Source organism: Natrix helvetica, assembly GCF_964273705.1.
Source record: "Natrix helvetica genome assembly, chromosome: 10".
NCBI classification, from domain to species: domain Eukaryota; kingdom Metazoa; phylum Chordata; class Lepidosauria; order Squamata; family Natricidae; genus Natrix; species Natrix helvetica.
Genome location: NC_138561.1, coordinates 7,396,682 through 7,415,861, shown reverse-complemented (window position 1 = coordinate 7,415,861; position 19,180 = coordinate 7,396,682). Strand labels below are relative to the sequence as shown.

The following is a 19,180-nucleotide window of genomic DNA, read 5'->3' as shown; positions in this document are numbered from 1 at the left end:
GGGGGCGGGGCCAGCCAGAGGTGGTATTTACCGGTTCTCCCAACTACTCAAAATTTCCACTATCAGTTCTCCAGAACTGGTCAGAACCTGCTGAATACCCACCTCTGAAACAAACAAATACATACATAAACCCAATAGAACCTTTGCTGTGCAATCAACTGAATTTTGATGTAAGAAACTCACGAAGGGCGATAACTAGCAATATTTTTTCCCCTGAAAGAGAGCCAATGGTTGGTCTTCTCCCAGGCATTTAAGGTTAAGGGTTTTCATGCTGTGCATATTTAAAAGTTTCTGTGAGCTGCTCTTTTGCTCGTTTTGCAATCAATTAGCAAGATGAGCATGTTTGATTAAAATTCTTAGCCCAGGTAAATGTATTTCCAAGCAAGGTTTTTAATCAATTGATCATCCTCTAGTCACCAAATGTTGCAATGAAACCCGACGTTAATTTAAAAATACTGCCACGAGGAAGGTAAACGCACAGTTCTAAATAATAGTAAAGTTCCAAATTATTAATTTGTTATTATTTTTAAAATTGCAGGGAGTTGGCTGGAGGGCTTAGTTGTTGGTTGCTTCAGATTAGCAATATTAGGGACTGAGAGCTTCCCTTAATATCCAGGCTGATCAAATGAGGGGTTCCCAATTTGCATGAGCACACTGGGAACAGGCTTCAGCTGTTCGTCTGCCTCAGTGATGTCTGACTCTGAAGGCAGCTGATAACTGGCATACGGCCCTGGCCCTATCTCTGTCTCCGACACAGAGCCCTCATCAGAGCTTTCCCCAGACTCCAGGACTGGCCCATCTTCCTTCCCAACCTCCTCACTGTCTGAGTCTGTTACCAGCTCTGCTGGCCACTGGTGGGCCACAACAGATTCTAAGAAAGGAAGAATATCCCACTTTCAATCAGTAGCCGAAACAAGGGACAAAGGCCACTTAGAAACCGGAGTGAGTTTACTAGCAGCTTGCAGAATTAGGCGGTTTTCCTTTCTTCTGTCTGTTGGACTGATGGTGAAATTCAAATAATCTTTCTAATTCCTCACGGAAGGAAGATGAAAATGCATGTTTTCAAAAGCAGAGACAAATAACACAGCTTAGGCAGGTCCCATGCTCTGAGATCTGAAGACTGAAGCCCAGCGTCTCTAGAGAAGGCTGGAGGTGGGAAGCCAGTTTGAAACCCAGGAGAGAATAATGCTAACCCTGACCATGTCCCAATGTTAGAGATTCACGATGAGTTTGCCTACCGAACGTCTGTTCCATAAAGGCCAGGGATAGGATCCTGCCGGTTTAACAACCGGTTCGGTGATCATGTGCTTTGCGTTCTCTGCAAACCCCCACCCCCCGTGCCTGACGCAGATTCCACGTGCATTACCAGTTTCAATGAAACTTACCTTCCACGTTACTTCTGGGGAGTAAAACAGCTGAGGTGCAGCAATCCGCTCTGCAATCAGCTGAGAGGATACAGGTAAGTAAAGCGCAGGGGCGGAGAGCGGGCCAACCTGACCATTGGAGCAAATCGGTTCGCTCCCCAGCTGATTGTCGGAGCTATCGGTTCGCTCAAACCAGTCTGAACCAGCTGAATCCCACCCCTGCTTTTAGCCCTCAGTACCCTCTAGATATCAGAAGACATTGGTGTCTTCGATGCAGATAGTCCTTGACTTACGACCACAATTGACCCCCAAATGTCTTTTCCAAAGCGAGACTAGCTAAGTGAATTTTGCACCATTTTCTTTGATTGATTTTCTATGAAATACATTTCTTAGTGCTTATTAAACATCATGTTGTCTGGGTAAATAATTTGCTTAACACTACAAATTACATTCCTAATCTCCACCCCTCTTTTCCAACCATTGGTAAAATAAATTCCACGTTTGATAATATTCTACACCTTCTTTCTGTTTTAATTTTCAATGCCAATGTCAGGGTTCCAAATAACATCCAGAATTAAATCAGAGTCCAAGGCATAGCTGTAATCAAAGTTCCAATTTAATAAGAGAGACATGTTGGTACAAGCTGTGGAAAACCCGAATCTGAAAGCTTCCTGGGGTTCCCACCCTGTTGAAAGTTCTTGCTCCCACACCCACAAGTCCATCACATGGTCCAATCTTCCTTTGCCACGTTAACATTTCCACCCATCTAGTTCCGGTCAGGTGCAGAGGTGCGGAGACAAAAGATGTCCTTGGGCTTCTAGAAAGGAATTTTTTATTTTGAAAACAAACGCATTCTACTCCTTACTATTCCCCCTCCCAATTCCCCACTAATGAAACAGCAGAGTAAAGAAAGAGAGAGAGAGTGTGGCAGGCCATAGATCCTAAAAGGGATATGACAGCCAGTCTATACATTTCTGTGCAATCTAGTATCTTCTTGACTATTTCTTCATCTCCTGCAACCGTCATAAATATGAGCCAGTTAGCAAGCATCCGAATATTGATCATCTAACTGTGGGGATGCTGCAATAGACATAAGACTGAAAAACACCACTTTTTTCACTGTAACAGTCACTAAACAAATAGCTGTAAGTAACTAATACTACTCTATATAGTCTCAGTAAGACCACGCCTAGAATACTGCATCCAGATTTGGTCACCACACTATAAAAAAGATGTTGAGACTCTAGAAAGAATTCAGAGAAGAGCAACATGGATGATTAAGGGACTGGAGGCTAAAACATATGAAGAATGGTTGCAGGAACTAGGCATGGCTAGTCTAGTGAAGAGAAGGACCAGGGGAGACAGGAGAGCAGTCTTCCAATATTTGAGGGGCTGCCACAGAGAGGAGGGGATTAAGCTATTTTCCAAGCCACCCAAAGGCCAGACAAGGAATAATGCATGGAAACTGAACAAAGAGAGATTCAACCTGGAAATAAGGAGGAATTTCCTGACAGTGAGAACAATCAACCCATGGAACAGACGTTGCCTTCAGAAGCTGTGGGAGTTTCATCACTGGAGGATTTCAAGAAGAGACAGGACTGCCATCTGTCAGAAATGGTGTAGGCAGGGTCTCCTGCTTGGGCCGGGGTTGGACTAGATTACTTCCAAGGTCCCTTCCAACTCTGTTAATCTTTAAAGCCAAGGACTAACCTATATCTCATCTGCAAAAGGATGATCTGACTGCAAGTAACAGCTGCCTTGTGTCCGTTCCTTATGAAGAACAAAATCATTGAGAGTCCAAAACATCCCTCAAAACAACCAAGGTAGGCGATATTCCCAAGGAAGCCTCATTCTTTCACTCTGGATTCCTTTTGGCCGCCAGACATACTTTAAAAAAAGAAAAACAGGAAACTCAGAGACTCCTGCGATTTGGTGACTGATATAATTTAAAATAATTTGCTCTCGTATATGTATTAGAACGGCAAATCAGTTTTCCATCAAAAGCAAAAAATTTTTGGCTGAAATACTGTACTTTCCTCTGGCCATTAGCTGTTTAAGTTCCTGCTCCTATAATATTATGCTCAGCAATATGATAATTATATCATATTGATGGATATAAATGGGGCATAATGCCCAGGTTTGTACATTTAACGATCGCAGATATAATTGCGGCGAGGCTGTAGTTATTTAGACAAATAGTAGTTATTTGTCTATGGAGATTCTCAGCCATCCAGGCAGAGGTGGGTTCTTACTAGTTCGGACCAGTTCAGCCGAATTGGGGCCTAGGTCACTGGTACCAGTAGCAACGCAGGCTTGCCACGCCGCTGAACCAGTTCTCCTACGGCGGTGCCATTTTGATTTTCAGTTCTGTGCATTTTCATTGCAGAAATGTATTATTTTTTGCGCACCGAACCGGCAATAATGCTGCCACAACCCACCTCTGCATCCAGGTCATGATTGTCCCAAAGGTGCTTTTTCAAAAGGGAACTGGACTTTGTTTTTCCTTGAAGACGTTTCGCTTCCCATCTAAGAAGCTTCTTCGGTTCTGTCTGAATAGCAGAGGATGGAAGGATTCATATTCCTTGCAGTCTTCCAGTTGTTAGCACTCTTTTTTGAGAGTTGTTTGAGTGCAAACAGGTGTGGGAACATATTACAACACAATCCTTTCGGCAGTTCCGAGAAAGTTCGAGAAGGTATTTTGTGGAGAAACTTCAACATGTTCACCTTTTCAAATATATCTTTTAGGTACGGAATGGTGAACCTACGGCACATGAGGCACTGCCCTATTAAGCTGGCCAGCATGCATGCACGTGATGGCCAGCTGACTTTGGCCTTCTTTTGAGGTCGTTTTTCGCCATCCAGAGGTTTCCTTGAAGCCCCCCGAGCAGGAGAAACCGGAAGTTCAAGAACAGAGTTCCGGTTTGCTCGTAGGACCGTTTTTCGCCCTCCGGAGCCTTCAGGAAAGGTCCTGAGGCCTCCAGAGGGCATCGGGTGGGGGTAGGGGGGAGAGAAGGAGGCTGTTTTTACCTTATGGGTGTGGAATGCCCACGCACGACCCCCCTGTGCTCCCCCTGCTTTTGGCATGGGAGCCAAAGAACGTTCGCCATCACTGCTCTTAGTTGAAGTCTGGAGATGCCTGGTAAAATCCTGTAACTATATATCTAGTAATGGTAAATACCACACTTAAATGTGAAAATGTTCCTCATAGTTCTTCTTAGCCATCTAGGCAAACTGTCCTGTATTGGACTATGGTATCCATCTCTCCATCACTCCTCAGTGATGGATATTGTAAATCCAGCATGCTCGGGAACAACCAGAATCCAAAAGTGTCACATGTAATCTGAGCAATAAGCTAACCACGATTTGTAGATTAAAAAAAGAAATGTTAGGATTGGTTCATTATGCTATCTGAGGGATGCTAAGAATTGAAGTCTGAGTTATTTGTTCATTGGTAGAAAAACAGCCAAACAGTAAACAACAGCCTAGGAACCAACCAAAACGGACAAGGCAAGCCATTTGTGTATAAACAGAGAACAAACCACTCCCCCTTCGAGCACTGATGGTGTTACCTAGTTGGGTAATAAAATGTCGGCAAGAAAGCAACCAGGCTCAGAGAGTGGTAAGGAGCCCACAAGCACATCAATACAATACAATACAATACAATACAATAGTAGAGTTGGAAGGGACCTTGGAGGTCTTCTAGTCCAACCCCCTGCCTAGGCAGGAAACCCTATACCGTTTCAGACAAATGGCTATCCAACATCTTCTTAAAGACTTCCAGTGTTGGGGCATTCACAACTTCTGGAGGCAAGCTGTTCCACTGATTAATTGTTCTCACTGTCAGGAAATTTCTCCTCAGTTCTAAGTTGCTTCTCTCCTTGATTAGTTTCTACCCATTGCTTCTTGTCCTGCCCTCAGGTGCTTTGGAGAATAGTTTGACTCCCTCTTCTTTGTGGCAACCCCTGAGATATTGGAACACTGCTATCATGTCTCCCCTAGTCCTTCTTTCTCTTAAGCTTAAAAGACTCTCTTGATATCCCTGGAGAAAACCATGAGGATAGATTTAGGGGACGAGATACATAACACCTTCTCTCCTGAATTCAGTTGAAATCACTCCGTCTGTGAGGAGAAGCAGTTGCCATCTCTTATGGCAAACCATGAGAGACCTTCCCATTATGGTCTCCTCTCCTTTGCTCATTCAGGCCACCTAAAAATTAAGAAGTTAGTGAGAATTGTGTGCCTATGTATAAAACAGAAAAACAACAGTGCTCTCTGCTAATTGGGCCGGGTGGGGAGGGGGGGGGATGGTTGGCTGGTGAATTTGGCAAGAAATATTTTTTATCCTAATTGCCGCAGTGTGAGGAGGCCAGAGATTTGCAAAGCTACTATTTGAACCTACGGCTTTCAAAGCTGGCTGGTTGTTTTTACACCGGCGGCCTCATTCCCAGTGTTGTTTTACCTCCAGGCTAGGATTGGGAGGTATTTGTGGGGGAAAGCAACACAATTTTGGTTTGTGCAGGAACGGAAGTGGGTCTCTTGAGTAGTAAAGCCTTCCCAACTTCTTTGGTTGAGGTTGTTGGAGGAAATTTCCTTTTGGGTTCAATTCAGAAGTGGGTATTCAGCAGGTTCTGACCAGTTCTGGAGAACAGGTAGCGCATATTTTGAGTAGTTTGGAGAAGCGGTAAATACCACCTCTGACTGGCCCTGCCCCCATATATTCTCTGCCTCCCAAGTCCCAGCTGATTGGGGGGGAATGGAGATTGTACAGTATCCTTCCCCTGGAGTGGGGAGGGAATGGAGATTTTGCAGTATCCTTCCCCTGGAGTGGGAGGGAATGGAGGTTTTGCAGTATCCTTCCCCTGGAGTGGGAGGGAATGGAGGTTTTGCAGTATCCTTCCCCTGGAGTGGGGAGGTAATGGAGATTTTACAGTATCCTTCCCCTGGAGTGGGGAGGAAATGGAGGTTTTGCAGTATCCTTCCCCTGGAGTGGGGAGGGAATGCAGATTTTACAGTATCCTTCCCCTGGAGTGGGGAGGGAATGGGGATTTTGCAGTATCCTACCCCTGCCATGCCCCACTATGCCCCACCCACCAAGCCACATCCAGTTTGGAGAAACGATAATGGAAATTTTGAGTAGTTTGGAGAACCGGTAACAGAAATTTTGAGTAGTTTGGAGAACCGGTAGCGGAAATTTTGAATAATTCAGAGAACCGGCAAATGCCACCTCTGGCTGGCCCCAGAGTGGAGTGGGAATGTAGATTTTGCAATATCCTTCCCCTGCCACGCCCACCAAGCCACGCCCACCAAGTTGCACCACGTCCACCAAGCCACACCCACAGAACCGGTAGTAATTTAAAAAAAAAATTCGCCACTGAAGACAGGGAACGGCAGAGGCAGGAGGGCGAGGCCAACCAGAGCTGGTATTTGCCAGTTCTCCAAACTATTCAAAATTTCCGCTACCAGTTTGCCAGAATCAGCCCGAACCGGCTGAAATACCACCTCTATCTAAATTCATCATTTGCAGAGGCTGGATAGATAGAAACCTGGGCTTGCTGGCTTTATGCTTATTCGACATAAACAGATGCCTGCTCGGAGAACGCTGTCATTCTGCCGGGGCAGGATTGTGACATACGAAATCCAGATCTGACTCTGGGGACTTACAAATAAGGAAGGGATTTACAGATCACTTTTGCCTCTAGTATTGCATATTCTGGCCGGCAGAGGCTGGATAGATAGAAACCTGGGCTTGCTGGCTTTATGCTTATTCGACATAAGCAGATGCCTGCTTGGAGAACGCTGTCATTCTGCCGGGGCAGGATTGTGACATACAAAATCCAGATCTGACTCTGGGGACTTACAAATAAGGAAGGGATTTACAGATCACTTTTGCCTCTAGTATTGCATATTCTGGCCGGCAGTTTTATTTAAAGATTTTAGGGACAGAAGCGTCTTTCGCAGGCAGGTCTAAAAGGTTGTGACTTTGGGAAAAGTGCAAAGAAGAGCAACTGGGACGATTAAAGGTCTGGAGACTAAAACATACGGAGAACAGTTGGAGGATTTGAGTATGGGTCATCTAGCGCAAAGAAGAACTAGACCAGAACTAGCCAGTCTTCCAGCATTTGAGGTTCTGCCACAGAGAAGAGGAGGGGTCAACTTATTTTCCAAAGCGCCAGAAGAAAAGAGAAGAAGCAATGGATGGAAACTAATCAAGGAGAGAAGCAAGCTGGAGCTAAGAAGAAATTCCCTGACAGTTAGAACAATTAATCAGTGGAACAGACGTTGCCTTCAGAAGTTACTACAACTGGGGCCAGAATTTCTGTGGCTAAGAAACCAGATGTTAAGTGAGTCACATCAAGTTTTGCAACCTTTTGATCACAGTTATTAACTGAATCCCTGCTGTTAAGTGAGGCATTCCAGTCAAGTATCTCAGTATTTGAGAGGTTGCCACAAAGAGGGGGTGGGGTGGGGTCAACCTATTCTCCAAAGCACCTGAAGGCAGGACAGGAAGCAATGGATGGAAACTAATCAAGGAGAGAAGCGACCTGGAATTGAGGAGACACTTCCTAACAGTGAGGATAGTTAACCACTGGAACAGAAGTTGCCTTCAGAAGTTGTGGGCGCTTCATCCCTGGAGGTTTTTAAGAAGAGATTGGTCAGTCAGTTGCCTCAAATGGTATAGGGCAGGGGGGTCCAAACTTGGGAACTTTAAGACTTGTGGACTTCAACTCCCAGAATTCCCCAGCCAGCTCTGCTGGCTGGGGAATTCTGGGAGTTTAAGTCCACAAGTCTTAAAGTCCCCAAGTTTGGACACCCCTGGTATAGGGTCTCCTGCTTGAGCAGGGGGCTGGCCTGGAAGACCTCCAAGGTCCGTCCCAGCTCTATTCTGATTCTGAATGAACAGCCGTAATTTGAGGAGTGATCACAACAAACAACACTTTGGTTTGTCTGTTGGCCAAGGTTACTGCCGGAAGGTGCCCTTCCTCCCCCATCTCCCACCCTTCCTCTTTGCCATTTGCGTGGCAATTATTTAGTCAGCGTTACCAAAACAAATCTCAAGGCAGCACCATTGAAAGCTATTCGACAAATGACTCAGAGGTTCTGGGGCTTTTTTTCCCAGCCCTCCCTCTCACAACCAGCCACTGAATGCATTCAGGACAAAATACTTTGCTTTCTGGACGTAACCAAGAGCTATGTAATTAGAGTATTTTCAATAGCACTTTAGTCCTGGAAGTGCTAATGTAGGGCTGGTACCTCTGCGGTGAAGTTTGGGTGATGAATCAAATCCAGGCCTGACCATAATTGTGAGCTCCCAGAAAGTAAGTAGTGTTAAAAGGACAGTGCAGATAATAGCTTTCCATTGAACAGGGATGTTCAATTTTTCTCCCCTCTCCAAATTTGTCAAGGGCTGGTTGTGTGTGCAGGACGTGCGTGAACCGCAAATGAGCTCACCACATTTTCGTCGAACATACGACGCAGGCACAAATGGGGGAGGGGAGAATGAGCCCCTGCTTCAGTGTGTCAAGTCAAGCCAGACAGCGGGGTTACTTCAATAAACCACAATTGGATTCTGCTGACTTTGCACGGTGTTGTGTGAACGGAGTCAGTTCCTTCTCAACGTATTGATTAGTCTCCAACCTTGGCAACTTTAAGCTTGGTGGAGTTCAATTCCCAGAAGTTGACCCCATGGACAATGTTCCTCCAGGCCTTCCTGTCCTCTACTATCCCCCGGAGTCCATTTAAGCTCACATCGACAGCTTCAGTGACTCCATCCAGCCACCTCCTTCTCTGCTGTCCCCTTCTTCTTTTGCCCTCAATTTTTCCCAGCATGAGGCTCTTCTCCAGGGAGTCCTTCCTTCTCATTAGGTTGCCAAAGTATTTGAGTTTCCTCTTCAGGATCTGGCCTTCTGAAGAGCAGTCAGGGTTGATCTCCTCTAGGACTGACCAGTTGGATCGCCTTGCAGTCCAAGGGACTTGCAGGAATCTTCTCCAGCACCAGAGTTCAAAGGCCTCCATTCTTTGGCGCTCAGCCTTCCTTATAGTCCAACCTTCACAGCCATCCATTGCAACTGGGAAAACCATAGCCTTGACTATACACACTTGTTGACAGGGGGATGTCTCTGCTTTTCAGTTTGCTGTCTAGATTTGCCATACCTTCCACCCCAGGAGCAAGCTTCTTTTAATTTCTTGGCTGCAGTCCCATCTGTGGTGATATTGGAGCCCAGGAAAATAAAATCTGCCACTACCTCCATTTCTTCCCCATCAATTTGCCAGGCATTGAGAGGACCAGATGCCATGAGCTTAGTTTTCTTAATGTTGAGTTTCAAGCCAACTTTTGCACTCTCCTCCTTCACCCGTGTCGCGAGGCTCTTTAGTTCCTCTTCACTTTCTGCCATTAGAGTGGTATCATCTGCTTGCTGATATCCCTGCTTTAGGGTGTTCTAAAGACCCAGGAAGAAAAGGGAGTGCACAACAACCAGACAACTCAAGGTGTCTCATTCACTGTCATATCTTTGGAGCTCCTGGCAAGTTGAAGAGATGTGGGTTGATCTGTCTTTTTCTTGGTATCTCTCTTCATATTTATTCAATAAAATATTTTGGGTGCTTCATCCTGGTTTGAGTCTACAGTCTCCAAACCCTAAAGAACCTATTAGCCACAGATGCCACCAGTGCCAACAAGGTGTCATATTTTCAAACTTTGCATAATGGCAAGTTCCTCAATACAGAGAAAGCCTTCAAGGTTTCTTTTTGTCCTTTCTTGCAACGGTCTGGGTACTGGAATCCTCAGTCCAGGGAAAGATTCCTGAATGGTTTTTATAGTGTCTGAGGAACCATGCAGGGGTTTGAGGTTGTAGAAGGTCAAACACTCTTTAAAGCAGGGGTGTCAAACTCAAGGCCTGGGGCCTTGATTCAGCTCCATTTTTGCTAGCAGTTGGAGGCTGTCACAGTTGAAAATGGAGCTTGGGAGCCTGTTTTCACTGGCAGAAGGCTAAGGCCACCACAGACAACCCCAGCAGGAGTGACGTTGAGCTTTTGACACCCCTGCTTTAAAGTCAGTAGAAACTCATCCACCATAGAAGGGAAGGGAATGTGAGCTCTCCAAGGTGCTTATAACTTTGGAGTCCTTGTTAATAAATGGGCCTATTTGGGGGAATCGTGCAATACATTTAAACCAGGGTTTGTGATACTCAGCAACTTTAAGATATGTGGATTTTAGTTCCTAGAATTCCCCAGTCAGCACACTGATCACAAAATCTTAAAGTTGCGGGAGAAGGTGAGAGACATCGCATTAAACAGTAAGTTGAACAGATTGGATTCACAGTCAGAAGTGTAAAAAACTAACTCAAGTTACCAGTAATTGAGTTTATCACACTGCGAGAATCAGTCTGCTAGATGTGAAACCAACCTGCTTAAGCATGTTGTATGAAACCAATTTTAGTAAGTGCCTGCTATTATGTGTGTGTGTGTGTGTGTGTGTGTGTTGTATTTGTGCTGATAAATAAATAAAGGGAGACTATATTTGGGCATAACACAATTTGGGTTGTAACACAAATACATATCTATCTATCTATCATCTATCTATCTATCTATCTATCTATCATCTATCTATCTATCTATGATGGCTCTCTCTCTCTGTGTGTTCCAACATAACTCTGGAACACCTCGAGCACTTCTTCTTCTTCTTCCTCTTCCTCTTCTTCTTCTTCTTCATCATCTATCTTCTAATCTATATAAAAATGGCTGTCTGAGTGTGTGTGTGTGTTCCAGCATAACTCTGGAACGCCTCGAGCAATTTCAACCAAACTTGGTACACAGATGACTTACTCTCTGGAAACAAATACTGTGGGGGTAAGACACCACTAACACCCCTCAGGGTGTGTATTCTGTTAAGATACAGCCTGTTGTGCCTTAAAATAGCTTCTACTGTACTGTCGTAAAATGGCTTCTACTTACAGTGCAGTGGAGTTGCCATGGTAACGGCTTCACAGTACTCCACAAGGGGGCTCCCTCTGGTAAGAGGGAAAATCCAACATTAGAAACTACATTTGGGCTGGACATTTTCCCTCTGTAAATAAATACATGGACAAAGCCGAGTTATCAGCTAGTAATGTAGGTTGATTTGCTAGGGTGTGATTGGCCCAAAATCCCCCAGTGTAATTCTTTGGTTGAGGGGAAATTAAAACTGGACTCTCCCCAAGTCTAATCCAACACAATAACTACTGCACAACACTTACATTATCTTTCTCTTTCTCGGTGTGTATGTTTGTGTGTGAGAGAGAAGAAAGGGAGGGAGAACGACACAGAGACTGAGATTTCTTGATGGCCTCACGTCAGGACTGTAAGCATTGCCAGGAATACAATTAAAACAGCAGAAGAACAATTAAACAAGAAACAAGAAAACAGTGGGGTTGGCTTTATTTCAAAATGAAAATATTCAAGCTCATTTGAGGGATGAGATCACTTGTGATTTTAATCTGTAGCAAAAATAAAATTATGTTTGCTGTCAATCTGTTGAGAGCCCAGTTTAAGAACTACGTTAAAAAAAAACCTTTTGATAGCTGTCAGGTTGGAAATAGTTGAATGTTGGCAATTTGACTCTTGCCCATCGCTTGACATATAGTTAAACAAAGCTTGGCACATGGCATCTGTTGTGGCCCACCGGCAGCCAGCAGAGCTGGCACCATCGGATGGTGAGGAGGTTGGGGAGGAACAGGGGCCAGTCCTGGGGGTTGAGGAAAGCTCAGACGAGGGCTCTTGTGTTGGAGGCAGAGAGGGAGCTAGACAGCAGCGAGGCAGAGGAACAGCTGGAGCCTGTTCCCATTGTGCGCCTGTGCAGAGCTGCCAGAAGACAAGAACAACTAAGAAAGCAGGGTTGATTTGGGAGTAAAGCCACAGCTTGGAGGTGATTGGCCCCTCCCAGAGGAAACAAAAGAGGAGCGAATGGGGAGGGGGCTTTTGCAGGAAACAATTTGTTCCTTCGGTCATTTCAAGAGAGGAAAGTTCTGTTTGGGATTATAAGAGACTCTGTGCCAAGCGCTGCCTTGCCCTGTGTTTGGAAACTAGCTATCTGGCAGCTCTCCAAGCGAGATAAGGTGTGCGTGGATAAACGTTCCTCTGAAAGACTGTTTGCCAAGCCTTGGCGACTGTGAATGAAATTCACAAATAAAAGAGGTTTCCGGGACCCAAACTCTGCTTCATGCTTGTTAAGGAAGCCTAGGTCACAACACCATCTTGGTAAAAAAATAATGATGATGAAGATGTGCAAGGTGCAATTTTCACAGTTTGTCTCTCCAAAATTTCGGTATCCTTTCCTTTCCTTTCTTGCAGACGGCCCAGACCGTCCTGCTGGTGGTTGCCGTCTTCCTGATCTCCTGGCTGCCGCACCACATCATCACAATCTGGGTCACGTTTTGGCATTTCCCCTTGAACGATATCTCCTTCACCTTCCGCATCATCTCCCATTGCTTGGCCTACGGGAACTCCTGCATCAACCCCATCATCTATGCTTTCCTCTCGGAGAACTTCCGCAACGCCTGCCGTCAAGTCTTCACTTGCAAGTTCCTCCTTCGGCCAGCCCCGGCAGAAAAGCTGGTGAGAGTTCGCATGGAGAATTTCTCCACCACTCACTCCACAACCAACGTGTGAAAGGGAAGCCGGAGCTCAACGGAGGGACGGGATGGAAAGCAAACGAGGCAAAAGTGGTCAGAAATAGGCTTCTCTTGGGGAAGCTGGCCTGAGCAGGTCATTCATCATGTTCACCAGGGTGATATTTACCCAACCATCATGTTCACCATGGTGAAACTATTCATGAGTCAGATTCATCATTATTAAATTACCCATCCATCATGTTCACCCTAGTGATATTACACATCTCTCATGCTCACCATGGTTATATTGCCTGTCATGGCCACCATGGCTACATTACCCATTTGTCTTGTTCACCATGGTTATATTACCATCCGTCATGGCCACCATGGCTATATTACCCATCCATCATGTTCACCATGGTTATATTACCCATCCATCATGGCCATGGTTATATTACCATCCATCATGCTCACTATGGTGATATTACCCATCTCTTGTGCTCACCACGGTTATATTATCCATCTCTGATATTCACCATGGTGATATTACCTACCCATCATGCTCACCATAGTGATATTACCTGTCATAGCCACCATGGCTATATTACCCATCTCTCATGCTGACCATGGTTATATTACCCATCTCTCATGGCCACCATGGCTATATTACACATTTGTCTTGTTCACCATGGTTATATTACTCATCCGTCATGGCCACCATGGCTATATTACCCATCTCTCATGTTCACCATGGTTATATTACCCATCCGTCATATTCACCATGGTGAAACTATTCATGAGTCAGGTTCATCATTATTAAATTACCCATCCACCATGTTCACCCTAGTGATATTACACATCTCTCATGCTCACCATGGTTATATTGCCTGTCATGGCCACCATGGCTACATTACCCATTCGTCTTGTTCACCGTGGTTATATTACTCATCCATCGTGTTCACCGTAGTTATATTACCCATCCATCATGTTCACCATGGTTATATTACCCATCCATCATGTTCATCATGGTTATATTACCCATCCGTCATGTTCACCATGGTTATATTACTCATCCGTCATGTTAACCATGGTGATATTACCCATCCGTCATGTTCACCATGGTGATATTACTCATCCATCATGTTCACCATAGTTATATTACCCATCCGTCATGTTAACCATGGTGATATTACCCATCCATCATGTTCACCGTGGTTATATTACCCATCCGTCATGTTCACCGTGGTTATATTACCCACCCGTCATGTTCACCAGGGTTATGCTACCCATTCTTTGTTGTCACCACTTCCACTTTTTCCAGCCCTAGTCCATTTGTGGCTTAGAAAGGACAATGAGCCACTTCTCCTATTGCCTAAAGGGAAAGTTCCAATTTTCTGGAAAATACTAATTACTCCCTCCTGATTGCTCCTGAAAAAAAGGCAGTGAAAAGGAGACCCCAGCACAGCAAGCCCTCTGAATGTGGCTGCTACCAATCCCCTAGCCCTTCAGCTCGCAGAAAGCATCTCGGTTTTTCTAGGGCGACGGTTGATGCTTTGTGTGTGCCACTACTTTTCAGAAAGTTTGCACCGAAGTCAAACCCCCTGTACATTCAATTGTGCAAGGTTGTGAAATTTACCTTGCTTGGAAAGATCGATTTTGCACTTTTGATGGGTATGTGTTAATTTATTCTGCAGTCATGGGAAGAGCAAAGATGGACCGTGGCACTTTGTTTTTTTGCTCACCACCTGAAATCTATTCAGCCACCACCCTGTCTTGGTCTGAATATTTTCGAGAATTTCATTGCAACCCAAAGAATTAACAATGTAAGGAGTATCGTAGGTTCAGGAACGGTGCAAATTCCAAGCTGTCTTAAACAGGAAAAGTACATTATAATAGATTGCTTTTATCATGAAAGAAAGACCACTTATTGCTTTCTAATTTGCAACTGCCCCATCCCCTGTGTTCATTGGAATGTAAACAAAATATAGAAAAACACCCCCTAATGAATGAAGCCCTGTGGGATACTCTGAAATTAGGAATTGTTGGAGATCTGTCAAACTATGCAGCACAAAGGACACAATTTGAGAGTTTCCACACCAAATGCAAAGTGGTCTACCCACTAGCCCCTCAAAATCTGGGCAGCTGCTACCTTGAGCTGCTTCTGGATGTGTGGATCACAACTCCCAGAATCCTCCATCAAATAATGCCTTTGTGGAGATATCATAGAGTTGAGATTCACGTATCTGCGGGAACATTCAGACTTGGGTAGGAAGGAAGACATGATTAAAAGCGATGGTACTAATTGGGCTATTTCATTTTAATTAACTGTCAAAGTCAACGAAATAACATGGTTTAGATCCTGGGTCCACCATCTTTCGGGGAAGAATGCTTGGCGCATCACTGGAAGTCCACGAGAAGACCTTCTCTGGAAGAACAGATGAACTGTAGTTGCTCAACTGCCAAGCAAGATGGACCATGGAATCATGGAATCTGAATTTCCTTTTTTTTTCACCACTAGATCATGCAAGCCTGGAAAGGAGACATGTTCTTAATTTCCCAGCATTTAAACTGTGGGTTGTCCACATGTGGCCAAACACCATCTGTGTGTAAAGGAATGCCATCGGGAAAACTGAAGTTAAAACGCAGTTTACCACATTTTGTGGCAAGTTCCATCTATAACAGCAGAAAGAAATGAGAATTTGCTTTGATGCATAACAAAGACACTTCATTTTGGCCAGATTTAGAACGGCGGTTGTCTATTATAGTATTATCTTTGAAATATTGAAGAGGTACAGTATATGTATTTTTCTGTTCAAAGCTGAACACTGCAGTGTTGGTTAATCTTTGTGTCCAGATGGTTTTGTTTGGTTGTCAAAGTTTATAATTGTGTTTTATTGGAAACCTTAGTTTAGAAGCCAGCGGGAACTCATTGTTATTGTATTGCACCACTGATGTAAGAATGCTTTACTGATTACTTTAACTGCAATGGAAAAAGAATTGTGTGTCTCATCTATCTTTGCAAATTGGAGCACACTGCATTAAAAATCTTCCATTTCTCAGTTGCTAAACAGTTACTAATCTGCTCGCTTGGCAATGCTTGCTGTTGTCTGGTCCAGCTGAGATATTGGTCTGATTCACATGGAAGTCCAAGCATAATGTGGCTTGTTTATTTGTGGCTTATCATGCTAAGTGAAAGGGATGCGGTGGCTCAGTGGCTAAGACTCTGAGCTTGTCAATCAGAAAGGTCAGCAGTTCGAATCCCTAGCACCGCATAACGGAGTGAGCTGCCGTTACTTGTCCCAGCTTCTGCCAACCTAGCAGTTCGAAAGCATGTAAAAATGCAAGTTGAAAAATAGGAACCACCTTTGGTGGGAAGGTAACAGCGTTCGGTGCCCCTTCAGCATTAAGTCATGGGGCCACACGACCACGGAGGCGTCTTTGGACAGCGCTGGCTCTTTGGCTTCGAAACAGAGATGAGCACCACCCCCTAGAGTCGTGAACGACTAGCATACATGTGCGAGGGGAACCTTTACCTTTACGCTAAATGAATCCAGCCATTATGGCTTGTAAATTGTGCTTTATGTTACATAAATCCAGTTAATTGCAGAGTTCCCTTCTCCCCTGTAACTGGGTCAGCATTGTGAAAATCAAGGTACAGCCAGTCTTTAATTGTATGACCATAGAGTTAAGAATAGGGTTAGAAGGGACCTTGAAAGTCTTCTAGTTCATGGCAAGAAATCCTATACCATCTCAGACAAATCGCTGTCCAATCTCTTCTTAAAAGCCTCCTGTGATTTAAAAATTCACAACTTCTGGAGGAAAACTATTCCATTAATTGCCCTCATTATCAGGAAATTTTCCCTCAGTTTCAGGCTGGATCTCTCTTTAATAAGTTTCCACCGGTTACTTCTTATCCTGCTCTCAAGTGCTTTAGAGAGAAAGTCGATCCTTTCTTCTCTGTGACAGCCCCTCAAATAAGACCATAATAGGAACTATAAAATTCATCATTAAGGGATGAAATCCTTAAGCAAGGCATCGCATGACCCCGCTCGATTTTATGATCTTTTTCCCATGGGCGTTAAGTGAAGCACCATGTTGTTAAGTGAGACGTCATGAGACTACGACTTCTGATCTTTCTTGCTGGCTTCCCCATTGACTGCCCTTGTCAGAAGCCAGCTGAGAAGTCGCAAATGACAGTTACGTGACCAGAGGGATATAATGCAACAGTCGTAAGTGCAATAACCTGATGTACTTTTTAAGCACTGCTGTAACTGAATGGCTGTTGAGGACTATCTGGAAAAAGAATTGCTAACCTGCTTGGGCAGGTGTAAAAGAGCTGTGTTTAGAAATGTTTAGAATAAGGAAGTTAAAATATAGTATATAGATTTGGTTCTCCATCTTTTCTTCATCACAAATCTCCTTTAAATGCCTTTTGTGGCCACAGGCTCCTAGGACGTAACTCAAGATTTAAATCATAACATTTCTTCAAGCCTTTGTGGACCCCGTGATGACATCACAGACCCCCTCCCGGTGTCCACAGGCCACAGTTTGAGAATGATTGCGCTAAGCTATAAGGATAGATGGACTGCAAAGCAGCATATCATGTGACACTCCACCATATACAAATCTACAACCAGTCTTGGTGGATCCCAACTGGTTGTAGGTAACTAGCAACCCTTTAGTTCCTAGAAACCTAAAAATGGCAGCACAACTGTCAACACAACATATAAATATTGGTTGGAAAGTAAGGTTCAACAACAACAAAAATCAGATGCCTAGCTTGAAGTGAACTGTGACTCCTGTTTTAATAAATTTTAGTAGCTGGAAAAGGGGTTATCAGATTCCAGATTTTTCCTACCATAAACTAGTATGATTCTCCCTCTCCAATGTTTGACCAAGAATAAAATGAACTCCTGATATATTGTTTCCTTCGTCCATCATGTTCGCAGGTGGCTGGTAAGGCCTATACGGGCATGAAATATTCTGCCACATGTCAGGCAGACATGCACCATTGTTGTAGCGTTTGCAGCTCTGCCTTTGTGGAGTGCTCACTTCTCTTGTGCTACGGTTGTTCTTCTGTCCTGGCAGCCTTGGTGGATCAGCGTGTGCCATGTCAATTGGTCTTGTGCCAAGGTTTCCCAAGAGGTGGTGTCGATATCCAGGGACTTGAAGGAGGCTTTCAACGTGTCTTTATGTGGCTTCCTTTGTCCTCCTTGCAATCGCTTTCCTTGAGACAGCTCGCCATAGAGCGGTTTGGGGATGCGGTAGTCTGGCATCCTTGCAACACGGCCTGCCCAGCGTATCTGGGCTTTCATCAGCAGAGTGGGAACTGATGCCATTTATGATTTATGATCTGTTTAAATCACAAGGAGTACAGCTTGACCTGAAGACGACTTGACCTTGTGCTGGAGTAGAGAGGAATCAAGATGTGCAATTTGTTTGTAGTATTGTTACCCTTTATGATCTAAAGAACATGAAGTTCTCGCATCTAATTGGTAAAATGTAAAACGTTAGCGGCTAATCCCAGTCAGTATTAAAAATGCTCTTTAGTTTACATGGTTTTTAGGAATGTAGAGGTTTTCTTAAAACCAAACTTTTGTTGTCTTTTTTGTCCCATGCAGGATAGACTCCATTAAGATTACTGTATTTTTTGGAGTATAAGACGCACCAAGGTTTTGAAGAGGCAAATTTTTTAAAAAAGTTTTTGCACTCTGCAAACCTCCCCAAAATGACCCATTTCTCCCCCCCCCAAAAGGCATGAATAGCGTTTAGGGGGCTTGCAGAGTGCTCCGGGGTGGGGGGTGTAGAGTGAGCCAAAAACAAGCAAAAAACGGCCCATTTTTTGTTTAAAAAAGGGCATACATAGTCTTTAGGAAGCTTATAGAGTGCTCCTGGGGGCTGGGGGGGGGTAAAATTGAGCAAAAAACGGGCCGTTTTCCACTCATTTCTGCCCTCCCCAGCCCCCAGGAACTCTCTAAAAGCTGGAAGGTATGCATGGCCATTATGGTGAAGGGGGCAGGGTTTTGGGAGGCAAAAAATGCTGTATTCAGTGTATAAGACGCACCCAGATTTTCACCCTCTTTTTTGAGGGGAAAAAGGTGCGTCTTATACTCCGAAAAATATGGTACTTGTTAAGTAGCCATCCCCTTGATACCAATATAGTGACTGGGCAAGAGCCAGAAAGCCAAGGATCGGAAGAATATAGTGGTGAAGAATCCCCCAAACCCTGCA

The 19,180-nt window shown here is 44.4% G+C and overlaps 1 protein-coding gene across 1 annotated transcript in view; it reads left to right on the top strand.

Moving 5' to 3' along the window:
- LOC309397242 (galanin receptor type 1-like) overlaps positions 1-15,923 on the top strand; it is a gene marked incomplete at its 5' end in the record, with an annotated part of 31,770 nt that extends 15,847 nt beyond the window's left edge. Inside the window, 2 exons of the mRNA XM_081963099.1 lie at positions 12,690-12,953; positions 15,468-15,923. Of these exons, the coding sequence (XP_081819225.1) occupies positions 12,690-12,953; positions 15,468-15,644 (441 nt within the window). The 3' untranslated portion in view covers positions 15,645-15,923. The remainder of the gene's footprint in view (positions 1-12,689; positions 12,954-15,467) is intronic.
- Between the last annotated feature and the right edge of the window lie 3,257 nt (positions 15,924-19,180).